Here is a 12,226-nt window from a genome sequence, read left to right as displayed (position 1 = left end):
ACTGATGTTCATTTATAAATGATGATCGATATTGAGTAGCTGCTGTATCGTTTGTGCTTCATTTATGCGTTATTTGAAGTGAATGATGAGGAGTTCACAGTTCTATATGCATTTATTTAGTTCAGTTTCTCCCAAACATGTCATGTCTGTCCTCATTTCCTCATCACTTGCTCCAAACCTGACCGTGTTTCTTTCTCCTGTTGGACATGAAGGGAGATTTACTGTTTATTTTTATTCCTACTATGGAAGTAGATGTCTGTTCTTTCCAGCATTCTTCTGAATATCTTCTTTTGTGTTCAACAGAAGAAATGAACTAGTACATATTTTAAATAAATTTTAGTATCTAAAGTTTATTTTTCTGGATTTATTTTCAGTGAAAGGGTCAGTTCACCCTAATGAAAGGACAATTCTGTCCTCATTTACTCGCAACTTCCAAACCTTCATGAGTTGAACATAAATACAGATGTTTAGAAGAATGCTGGAAACCGGTGACCGCTCATTTCCATGGTATTTGTTTTTCCTGTATGGATGTTGATGGCTTCAGGCTTTCAGCATTCTTCTGAATATCTTCTTTTGTGTTTAACAGAAGAAAGAAACAGAAGTTTACCACCACTGAGTGAGGAAATGAGGAAGAGATGATCATGTAACTGATGAAAATGCCAACATGTTGTCTTTAAATATAAACCCATGAGATTCTATTGAGAGGACAGAAAGATCTGCTTATTAAACAGTAACTGCAGGTGTTCTGCTCAGACGTGGAGCTGAACATGTTTTAAAGATGAGGAGTTTGTCCAGAAACACTGATCCAGCACAACTGTTCAACACACATTCATTCCCATCATCTCATCTGGTTTACATTAATATAAATGTTCATCCTGCACAGATAAATGCATTAATATTGAAGAACCATTTGAGGACATGACAAGACTCACAGTTTGAGCATACATTAATGAACTGTCACTGACTGACATCTGAAACTCTCCATCATCCCTCACAGCGCTCGCCCGTCTGACAATTACCAGATCTTTCAAAACTGAATCAGATGTAAGATGATCACAGAATTTCTGATGTGTTTACACCGCTCATCTTGACTAACTATATTTCTGACCATCATTATTAGACACATTTTCACAAGTGATTTGAAGCATTGAAGTGGACTCTGCGTGTGTTTATAATGCTGTCAGTGTGTGTACAGTTACTGTAGTACATTTCATCTGATGATCAACATGACGTCTCCATTTTTACCTTTATTCTTAAGTTGAAATAATGGAAATATTCAGCCAAAATAACAAAGAGTTTTGTTTTATTCCAATAATCAAAATATTAAGTACAGATCATCTCGGTGTATTACTTTTGTGTTTATTTAAATGCACTTAACAAAGATAAGTGAAGTAAATTGACACTAATTAAACGCATTACGTGTATTCAACTTATAGGACACATTAGAATAACTCTTATCTTTTAAGTAGAGCTTACTCAAGTTTTTAAAGTATTTTTTACTTAAGAATTTAGGGCAACCGTTCAATTATTCATTCATTCATTCATTTTCTTGTTGGCTTAGTCACAATATTAATCCGGGGTCGCCACAGTGGAACGAACCACCAACTTATCCAGCAAGTTTTTTATGCAGCGGATGCCCTTCCAGCCGCAACCCATCTCTGGGAAACACCCACACTCACACACATACACTACGGACAATTTAGCCTACCCAATTCACCTGTACCGCATGTGTTTGGACTGTGGGGGAAACCGGAGGAAACCCACGCCAACACGGGGAGAACATGCAAACTCCACACAGAAACACCAACTGACCCAGCCGAGACTCAAACCAGAGACCTTCCTGCTGTGAGGCCGCAGTGCTGACCAGCGTGCCGCCCAGAACTCAATATGAACACCTGTATTTCCTCGTTGTTTAGATGTTTTCTGATCCTCATATTGCAGATTGTCTAATAGTTGTATATCAGGAAAATATTGACCAATCATAAAACAACAACAGCTGAATCCAGCTTTCACGTCTCATTTACATATACATTTAAATAAAATGAACATTTAGGACTGCTCCACACATACATTAACATTAAACTGATTTCAGAAAGTGAAAGTGAGAGTCTCTGCAACTGGCAGACGTCAGATATCTGCAGTCAAACTATCAAAGATATCTACATTTCTGCTGTTAGTTTCAGCTAAAGACACATGCAGTTCCCCCAAACCTGAAGAGTCTGTCCTCATTTACTCGCTAGTTCCAAACCTTTATGAACACTAAAGAAGATATTTAGAAGAATGCTGAAGACCGCTAACAACTGACTGCCATAGTATCAGTCTTACTACTACTGGATGGAAGTCAATCGTCTTGGGCCCTCGCAATTCACAAGCACAGAGTCCCACACATTGCCGCAGGTCTCCACCCAGAGCGACAGTCAGCTATGAAGCCGCTGCTAGTGTGGATGAGGCATTAGTCATGTTTATTAAAAGTGTGAAAGAGAGTTTGTGCTGCTCTATGCATGTGCGTCCACACTTACACCCCATTCACACGGGGCGCCAGCGTCAACGCTTCCCATTCACTTTGAATGCGAGACGTCGGGCGTTTCTGAACTGCATTGTGGATCCGTTGGCACCGCTTTAGAGGTGTTGCTTGCTGCAGACGTTGGGACTTTCTTAACCTTTTAAGTGAAGCTTCAGCCAATCAGATCGCTGTATGCAAATACACTAGCTAGACAGTGGCCGATTGCTGACTGAATTTCATTGGCTGATGCTGCTATGACGATCGCGTCAGCCCCAAACTTCAGACACGCCCTCAGTCAAGCGTTGACGCTGAGCCCCGTGTGAATGTGGTGTAATGTCAAGAGCAGATCTACACCCTCTGCCTGACCTGCACTGACCGACAGTGGACACACAGCTAGTGAGTCTGTGTTCAGGCTGTCTCCTGTCCCGCCGGCGCAGACTGATCGCCCTCCTCCTTGGCTGTGCATGAGGGTTGCGGTGGGCCGAGAGTAAAGGTGGAGGGCGGGCGAGTGGCCCCATCCCGCACCGGAGTGTATCTCTTGCTGAAGCTCTTCCAGCACTGCTTGGACACGATGTAGCCCATCTCCAGCAGGTTGAGCGCGATGCACAGGATGGAGGTGCAGCCCATGATGTAGAGGAAGATCTTCTTCTCGGTGGCTCTGGCGATGTAGCAGTCCACGCTGTTGGGGCAGGGGCTCTCGGTGCAGCGCAGCAGCCGCGGCACGTGGAAACCGCTGTACAGCAGGTAGAAGGCCAGCAGCGTGCCCACCTCGAAAGACGTCTTGAGGACCAGGCTGGTGATGTACGTGAACAGCAGGCCGCCGTCAATGCTGCCCTTGTCCTGGTAGAGCCTGCGCTTGTGCTTGCGCTCGCGGTGCTCCCGGTAGGCCACGTGCAGAGCCACCAGCAGCGACGGCGTGGACACCATGATGAGCTGCAGCGCCCACAGACGCACCTGAGAGATGGGGAAGAAGTGGTCGAAGCACACCTGCTCGCAGCCCGGCTGCTGCGTGTTGCAGACGAAGTCCTTGAACTCGTCCTTCCACACCTGCTCGGCGGCCGCCACGAACACCAGGATGCGGAAGATGAAGAGGATGGAGAGCCAGACCCGGCCCACCACGGTGGAGTAGCGGTTCACCCCGCTCAACACGTTCTCCAGGAAACCCCAGTTCATGATTCACACAGCGGCTGCGGAGACACAGAAGAAGAGCATCAGGACCACAGCACAGCAGAACCATCAAGACAGTCATCTGAAGATCACAGCAAGAATAAGGTCAGGCTTCATTTGCAGATATGCCATGCTAGTAAAACAGAACTGATCGTAGCACAAAGACAGATTACACAGCAAGTTTGTTCCTGTAGTCAAAAGACCAAGAGGAGTCTGGCTGCAGACTCAGTGCAGTGCAATCTGAGCTGCATCCAGTGCTTTTTAATCCACTCACCTAACCCCACCCCTAACCCTACCCGTCACCGTGACAACACAAGTGCATTGTGTCTGACATTGCATCGCTGAGTGATGCAATCTCAGCTTGCATCATAACGGCTGCATCCAGGTACTATTGAAAAGACCTGTGCTCTGGATGCAGATCTGCGGCTAGAGGACATCATTAATCTCTCAGCGGCGTCACTAGTCTCTCAGAGAACATTACTTGTCTCTTGTCATTCACTCGTTTTTATTCAGCTTAGTATTTATCAGGGGTTAGGGTTATCAGGTTGCTGACTAAAGTGAAGAGCTGTTGGGTGGGGGGGCAGGTAATGTAATAGTTATAGTTATAATACTCATAGTAACTCTGTGGGCCTCAAAAGTGTGTGGGCTTTTAGAATCGTCCTAACTTTTCCTCCGTAGTAGTGTCCCTGGCTGCATGCAACCCCTAACCCCCCACCCCCCACAATGACCCCTCATTTGCTCCATTGAGTGCATTGTGTCTGACATTGCATCTCTGAGATATGCAGTCTCAGCTTGCAAACCCAGGTCTGCATGATGAACATACCCACTTTCAGCTGTATAGCAGAGCTCAAACTCACATTTCAGTATTCAGAAATAGTGTGCTCACAGGTGGCGCTGTGGTCAGCACAGTCGCCTCACAGTAAGAAGGTCTCTGGTTTGAGTCCCGGCTGGGTCAGTTGGTGTTTCTGTGTGGAGTTTGCATGTTCTCCCCGTGTTGGCGTGGGTTTCCTCCGGGTGCTCCGGTTTCAGTCCAAACACATGCGCTATAGGGGAACTGATCAACTAAACTGGCCGTAGTGTGTGTGAATAGGTGTTTCCCATTGATGGGTTGCAGCTGGATGGGCATCCGCTGTGTAAAATATATCCTGGAATAGTTGGCAGTTCATTCCGCTTTGGTGATCTCTTATAAGTGATTAAGCCGGATGAATGAATGAATAAGCATGATCACACTATACTAATGTTGCAGTCACCAGCGGTCCAGCTACTGCAGATTGCTGGAGAACTACAAATCTGCTACCAAATGGACTACAAATCCTGTCATGCACCTCACACAGCTGTTCCAGACATACAGCTGAAGCTCATCGTTGACTCATTACCTGGACTATAAAGACACCTCTCATTTCCGCACACATTGCTGAGTCTTGTTTGGTTTATACGCTGTAGGATTGTCTTGCCCTGTTTTCAGACCCTCGCATTGTTAATTATTGCATGTTGTCTGCCGCCTGAACTCATCTCTTTGCCTGTGACCACGGACTACTCTTTTAGATAACCTGCATGCTCCTGCTTCGCTCCTGTGTTGACCATGACCCGCCTTACTATTCTCTGTAGAATAAAGCAGCTATGCTCAGAGTATTACTAGAGTTCTGGTGTGAGTATTGTATGACTCTTAATCCTGTTGTTTTGACTCATCATGGTGTAAGAGTTGTGTAAGTTTGCCTTGCCTTATCAGCTTTACAGTGTCCGCACAGTATGACTCAATATTGTCTTTATTTCAGTTCTAAAGGCAAAACAGTGATATTATAAAGAGGAAAGCGGCTCTTCAGCTGATGAAGAAGAAGAAGACCTGTCCACTGAACACTTCCTCCATGACATCAGAAACTGAGGAGAGCGTCTGACGATCATGCCGGAGGATCACTGTGGAGTTTGCTCATGCGCACTGAAGCTGGGACACTCCTACGCCCGACATCACACACACACACACACACCTCACACACACACACCCTGAAGATGAGCGCTTTACTCACTGTTTTCAGCAGCGTGTCTTCATCAGCACATGTTCAGGTGTTCAGTCCTCCTCCTGGAGCTCCTGTGCAGATGAACAGCAGTGGGATGATGAAGTCTGTGTGTGTGCGTGTGTATCAGTGAGCTTCTCACCTGATGTTCACTCCTGTGGTTTTGTGTCATTTGATAGTCAAACACACCTGCGCAGGTGCTCCACCTGTTGGGTTTCCATAGCAGACCTGCTGATCTCTGGCCAATCAGAGCAGCCGAGATCTGTTTGCTGATGCGCAGACACTGTTTCCAGTGTAAACACCCTGTGTGGTTGTGTGTGTGTGTGTGTGTGTGAGAGTGAGAGAGGTGTTTTCCTGAATGTACACACACTTGTACACCAGCTTTAACTCAATTTCTACTGTACAGACTGAAATCTTCTGCATTTGACATCTTCAGCTTGCCTCATTCTGTGTGATTTATGAGCCGTTTCCTCACAAGGACCAAAAAATGTCCCCACAAGGTCAAAACGTACTGGTATTGCTATATTTGTGGGGACATTAGAGTTACAAGGTAATCCACATACACACACAAAAGTTCATAAGCTATTGTACAGATACTGTTTTAAACTAAGCCATGCTGAGAGGTGTGTGTGTGTGTGTGTGTGTGTGTGTGTGTGTGTGTGTGTGTGTGTGTGCATTAATAAGAGATGTGTTCATCAGCTCTGCATATACTGTTACGGAGACGCTGCTGTTCAACACTGTCCAGCAGAGACCGACACTATAATCCCTCATTATGCACAGATCATCAGCAGCACATTACTCTGCATACACACATCGTCCCTCATAACCCTCATTACAGCTGTCATACACAGATGAGTGTGTGTCACGCTGGCCACTGATTCCCGCAGGACTCCCAGAGTTCATCAACACTCTGTGTTCATCTTCAACACCTTCTCCTTCTTACCCCAGACATGCACAATAATGTTCATATCTGGTGACCGGGCTGGCCAATCATGGAGCAGCTTGACCTTCTTTGCTTCCAGAAGCTTTGATGTGGATGCTGTATGAATGTGCATGTGCCAATGTTTAGGTGTTTCCCAGTACTGGGTTGCAGCTGGAGATGTGTAAAACACATGCTGAAATAGTTGGCGGTTGATTCCACTGTGGCAAACCCTGATAAACAAGGGACTAAGCAGAAGCAAGATGAATGAATGATTTGTTATTGATATTTAATTAGACTGACACCCTCTCCCCGAGTGGTGCGTGCACATATAGATGGGTATTATATTGAGTTTGACAGCAGGACATATCACTGATCAGATGGACAGTCTTCAGTGTGATGATGCAGAACACTGCGCAGGCTGCTGTTTACATGTATTCCACTGCAGTTGTGTTATCTGCCACCAGAGTGCGCTGTTTCCGCCGGCTTCTGTCCTCCTGTGGGTCAAAATAACGCCTGATCATCGATGTTCAGTGTCAGTTGGTGAACTCAGAATGGAAACGCTGAGCAGATGATGGCTGCGGGAAACACTGAGGAAAGACAGAGGCAGACTGTGAGGACGAGTAAACACTGACGAGTAAATATTAACTTGTTCTCTGTAGCGGTAACAGGACTGAAGGTGGCGGTAATGCGGATTGAGCCGCTGCTGATCCGCATAGAAGAAGCGCAGAGGATCGGCTGGCTGTAGCGGGTCAGCGTCAGCATGAGCTCCGGGCAGAGCAGCAGCAGCAGCGGGAAAGCCGGGCCGCAGGAGCCGCCCAGCAGCGCGGCGGAGCCGGCATACAGGAGCCCGGGTCTGCGGGGGGTCAGAACCACATCACTGTTCCGAGCCGTCAACCCGGAGCTGTTCATCCGACCTGTGAGTCTCACACACACATGTTGGTGCTTTATGAGGACTCTTCATTGGCGTAATGTATTTAATACAGCAAAACTAGCTTATTATTTGGTGCCTGTTGAGGTAATGTTGGTTTTATATGTGCACATTCGTTCAGTGACAGCTTGTGACTCGCTCCAGATATTGTTTACCATGGTACTCTGAATTGTGGGTCTGAATGTGTGACTTCAGATCAACATTAGCACTGTTTAGTTGACTGTGAAGTGCTGTACTTTGACTATTGGCTGATCATATGATTCCCCTATTTAGAATCTTCAAACTACTCTTCTGAAATTATATTATTAAGGAGAAAGTCGATTAATAAACCAACTTTACCTCAATGTCATACCCCTAAACCCAGACCTCGTTTCGTCAAAAGACCCCGTTAAGTATATTAAGCGTTTATGAATTACAAGGACACAAAGACATGTCCTCATAAACCACCTCAATGCTGTAATACCTAGGTCATACCAATGTCATTATACACACATTATTATTGATGTGTCAATGCAATGACCAAAACAAGACCAAAACACACACACACACACACACACACACACACACACACACGCGCGCGCGCTCATATTTGTTTTTGTGAATTGTCCACGCTCACAGGAAACTGCAATTTGAAATCATATAAGAAAATTTACTGTGAGTTATTAGACATTTAGAAAAATGTGGACGTGCATAATATGTGCTCAAAAGTCGCCTTTTCCAATAACACACGTGTCATAACCGTGATATTATACAAGTTTGTTTGTCTTGATTCTTCACCAACACACATTTAAGAATGACAGTACTGATTGACATGCCGTTCAGTATTGACTGATGTGTAATAAATAATACAATATCAAAAATAAAACCGCAAAAAAACAGAATCAGAAAGAGCTTTATTGACAGGTATGTTTGCGCATACGAGGAATTGGTTTTTGTGACAGAGCTTCTACAGTGCAACAGAATTACTGAGAAATAATCAAGTGAGAGGAATAATGAGATGGTCTGGATCTGGGTTTAACTTGAACTGGGCTCTGTTGTGTTTGAGGACTTCTCCATTGTTTAATTTCTCCACTAGCGTACACTAAATAATGTTCTGCATATCTGTGATGTGCGGATTATTGCTGCACGATTGTCCACTCACCGGCCACTTTATTAGGTACACCTGTCCAACTGCTCGTTAAAGCAAATGTCTAATCAGCCAATCACACGGCAGCAGTCACTAAATCCCTTTTCTTCTCCATTCTGATGCTTTGACCTGCAGCAGATGGTCTTGCCCATGTCTACATGCCGAAATGCAGTGAGCTGCTGCCATGTGATGAGCAGTTGGACAGGTGTACCTAATAAAGTGGCCAGTGAGTGTATAATATTTTTTCATATAACAGACGTTAATCCTGTTCTGAGTGCAATTGTTTTTAAGTGTGTGTGTGTGTGTGTGTGTGTGTGTGTGTGTGTGTGTGTGTGCAGAATAAGCCGGTGATGGCTCTGGGTCTGCTGGCTCTGTCCGTGTGTGTGGGCTATCTGGGTTATCTTCACGCCATCAGAGACAGCGACCAGCAGCTGTATGAGGCCGTGGACAGCGATGGAGAGACCTACATGAGGAGGAGGACCTCCAGATGGGACTGAGAGCTTCATCTTCATCATCAAACCAGCCGAATGATCTACCCGAGCGCTCGTTTGTGTTGTTGATGATCATGAGCTGGACGTGTTGTGGTTCTCCTCTTTTGCACTGTGTGTGTTCAAGATTCAGTGTTTGTTCTCATATGTGCAGTGAGGAAACTCTCTCTGTTCAGTACGGTTGGTAGTTTGCTCAGTTTCTGTCTTCCACTGAATGCCAGGGAAGATTTAAGGTATAGAATAATCCTGAATAATTATAAATAAAATAATGCAACAAAACGTGCAATTAGAAGAGCAGGCAAAAGGCAAACTAACCATAAACACATGAGGGAAATGTTTGAGCTGTATAATACTGGAGAAATGTGTAAATAACTTTATTATTGGCAAACATATTTTCAAATAAATACTTTAAGATTGATCAGTTTTCCTCAGTGGTTTGATGTTGGTCGTGTCCTCCTCTATGAGCATGTCGTGTGGGTATTTCCCCTGATGGCCTGATATGTTGGATGAGAACATTCCCGGGTTTCTCTCACAGTCCAAACACATGCGGTGTATAGGTTCATTGGTTAACTTAATTGACCATAGTGTTTGAGTGTGTGTGTGTGTGTGTGTGTGTGTGTAAATGTGAGTGTATGGGGGTTTCCCAGTACTGGGTTGCAGTGAAAGGCATCCTGGAATATTTGGTGGTTCACTCCTTTGTGGTGACTGCTGATGAGCACCCGGAGGAAGCCCACGCCAACACGGGGAGAACATTCAAACTCCACACAGAAACACCAACTGACCCAGCTGAGGCTTGAACCAGCAACCTTCTTGCTGTGAGGCGACAGCACTACCTACTGCGCCACTGCGTCGCCCCAAAGAAAAATGCATCAGTTAATAGTCTGGCTGCAGTTTCAGACATGTACTCAATAGAGCTGGTGACGGTATTAAAGCACTGCATGCAGTCAGCTGCTGGAGCAGACACACACACAAACACAGATCAGCACAGACACTGCTGGTGTGTTTACAAATGTGTGTGTGCAGGTGTTTCTCCACAAGGAGGCAGTGTTGCTCCTTTTTGACTCAACACAGCTGAGCACACACACTCACTCACACACGCTCAGTGTCAGGTGTAATCAGTTAGGAGGTAACTAGTTACTGTAATTAAATTACTTTTCCACTAAACAGGGAGAGTAAAGAATGACTTTTTACTTGTATATAATTTAATCACAGTTTCCTATAATACACTTACTTTAATACTGTGCCTGTATTCAATAGCTGTATAAATGCAGAGCAAAGTCATATACAGTGTGCAGAATAATTATATTCTACTTTATATTTATACTAAAGAGGAACAATCATGAGAAATTAGTTCAATATAAGGTATAAACTAAGAAAAGCAGAGTAATTGTGTGTGTGTGGGCTTATTTATATGGGTAATTGTTCAACTACGGGCACTGTTATGTGTTTTAATCATATATCCAAAAATATCTATTATTTTGTTCAAATTCCTCTTTCTGTCAAACTAACATTAAAACCAACTTTAATAATGCCCCAGCTTTCTGTTAAATATTTTTATATTATTTAACCTCCTTTTATGTGTTTTCGCCTTGTTGCACACCCAGAGTTATAAATAACATTATAAAATATGATTTATCTGGTGTCTGTTAATGAAGCACCAGTGAAATAAGTTAAATATTGTGTAGTTATTAATGTGAGACTGTCATCAATATTATTATTTATACAAAATGCAGCTGTCGCAGTATCAGTGTCATTTCAGCACTGTAATGTGCCTTTAACCGTGTGTGTGTGTGTGTGTGTGTGTGTGTGAGAGATTATTGAGGCGGTTTCTCTGAAAGTGAACAGTGTCATCTGAACATCTTCAAGATGGAGGAACATTTACACTCATCAACACTTGAAGAAAAATCAAGGTAAATAGTGTTTAATAAGGAAATACATTTATTCTCCAAACATGCTGTACCTTCAAAGATTAAAATCAAACAAAATGAAGGTAAATCAGAGTGTTTTGCAGACATGAAAGGCCAGCATCAACTCAAAGCTCATCGCTGAAGATATTCTTCATTTTTTCACATTAAACTGTTGAAATGTAATTTCCATCAACACACACACACACGCACACACACACACACACACACACACGTTTATAACTAATTATTAAAAAGTTCTCATCACACATTCTCTTTCACAGTGTATGAGTGCATACTCTAATTAATATACAAATTCAGTTTATTTATTTTCTAATGAGCTCCTAACCAAATGAATATTGAATGTTAGAGTGTGACAGCTGTACAATTCAGCACACGGCTCATTCATTTCATTCATAAATCTATAATTATTATTTACAGTAGGGAAAGATTGGTTAAACTAGATACAGAACTGATCTTAGACAATGTTTGAGGGCCATCATTTACTTCCGTTTGATATAAGCTGTATATTGAGCTGTGCTGGAATTGACCTGTGTTCAGTTCATGATGGAGAAATGCTCCTCTCCTCATCTGAGTTCTTACAGGTCTAAAACTGGACAAACTGTTTAACCTATTGAGGCGGTGTTTCGTCATTTTGAACAAGTTTTTTACTCAACTTCACAAGGATAAAAGTGCACATGAAGAATGGCTTTCTCACACACACACACACACACACACACACCCTACCTGACAGTAGTCTTGTGGCTGATCCATGTTTTATGAACACAGATAATATCTGCTCTTCTAGTTGCTGATTTGGTGTCAGAAGTGTCTCTATGAAAGGTGAAGGCCTCTAGATTTTGCTGATTTGACACAATAAAATCTGATCATGTCTTCATCTTGACTGATTTGATGAGGACAGTAAGTGATATGTGAATCCACAAGAGCAGCACAGGTTGTGTGTGTGTGTGTGTGTGTGTGTGTGTGTCATCTGAGCTGACATTACATCCTCACACGATCACTTTCTGAGGAATCACAACTTTCCAAACCAGTGATTCCAGTTTTGGACATCAGAGCTGTGTGTGTGTGTGTGTGTGTGTGTGTGTGTGTGTGTGTGTGTGTGTGTGTGTGTGTGTGTGCGCCTCTGACAGAAAGACGGGTGAAGAAGAGAGCTGA

At 43.7% G+C, this 12,226-nt stretch overlaps 2 protein-coding genes across 5 annotated transcripts; one reads left to right on the top strand and one right to left on the bottom strand.

Annotated features, from left to right (window-relative positions):
* Positions 1-93: 93 nt before the first annotated feature.
* On the bottom strand, positions 94-7,059 carry gjb7 (gap junction protein beta 7). 3 transcript variants are annotated; one of them, XM_087297537.1, is made up of 3 exons: positions 5,825-7,059; positions 5,695-5,756; positions 94-3,690 (listed from the first exon to the last, which is right to left on the bottom strand). In XM_087297537.1, the coding sequence occupies exon 3, from the start codon at positions 3,674-3,676 to the stop codon at positions 2,912-2,914; it is 765 nt and encodes a 254-aa protein (XP_087153663.1). In that variant the 5' UTR covers positions 3,677-3,690; positions 5,695-5,756; positions 5,825-7,059; the 3' UTR covers positions 94-2,911. The 3 variants fall into 3 exon arrangements, with proteins under 3 accessions (XP_087153663.1, NP_001038704.3, NP_001020715.2); NM_001045239.3 differs by having other exon boundaries at positions 2,844-3,690; positions 5,695-5,856; NM_001025544.3 differs by lacking the exons at positions 5,695-5,756; positions 5,825-7,059 and having other exon boundaries at positions 2,844-3,745.
* A 24-nt stretch (positions 7,060-7,083) lies between these two features.
* smim8 (small integral membrane protein 8) lies at positions 7,084-9,564 on the top strand. 2 transcript variants are annotated; one of them, NM_001271743.2, is made up of 3 exons: positions 7,084-7,520; positions 8,794-8,884; positions 8,997-9,564. In NM_001271743.2, the coding sequence occupies exons 1-3, from the start codon at positions 7,365-7,367 to the stop codon at positions 8,999-9,001; spliced, it is 252 nt and encodes an 83-aa protein (NP_001258672.2). In that variant the 5' UTR covers positions 7,084-7,364; the 3' UTR covers positions 9,002-9,564. The 2 variants fall into 2 exon arrangements, with proteins under 2 accessions (NP_001258672.2, NP_001019604.3); NM_001024433.4 differs by lacking the exon at positions 8,794-8,884.
* The last annotated feature ends 2,662 nt before the right edge of the window (positions 9,565-12,226 follow it).

This window comes from Danio rerio, chromosome 20, assembly GCF_052040795.2.
Source record: "Danio rerio strain M-AB ecotype USA chromosome 20, GRCz13ab, whole genome shotgun sequence".
In the NCBI taxonomy this organism is placed as follows: Eukaryota; Metazoa; Chordata; class Actinopteri; order Cypriniformes; family Danionidae; genus Danio; species Danio rerio.
The sequence above is the reverse complement of the archived record's forward strand: the minus strand, read 5'-3'. Positions and strand labels throughout refer to the sequence as shown.

Excerpts from the sequence above, each read along its gene's own strand:
- smim8 (NM_001024433.4), top strand. The coding sequence starts at position 7,365 with ATGAGCTCCGGGCAGAGCAGCAGCAGCAGCGGGAAAGCCGGGCCGCAG. Across the intron at positions 7,521-8,996 it reads CGGAGCTGTTCATCCGACCT|AATAAGCCGGTGATGGCTCT; the intron begins GTGAGTCTCACA and ends GTGTGTGTGCAG.
- gjb7 (XM_087297537.1), bottom strand. The coding sequence starts at position 3,676 with ATGAACTGGGGTTTCCTGGAGAACGTGTTGAGCGGGGTGAACCGCTAC.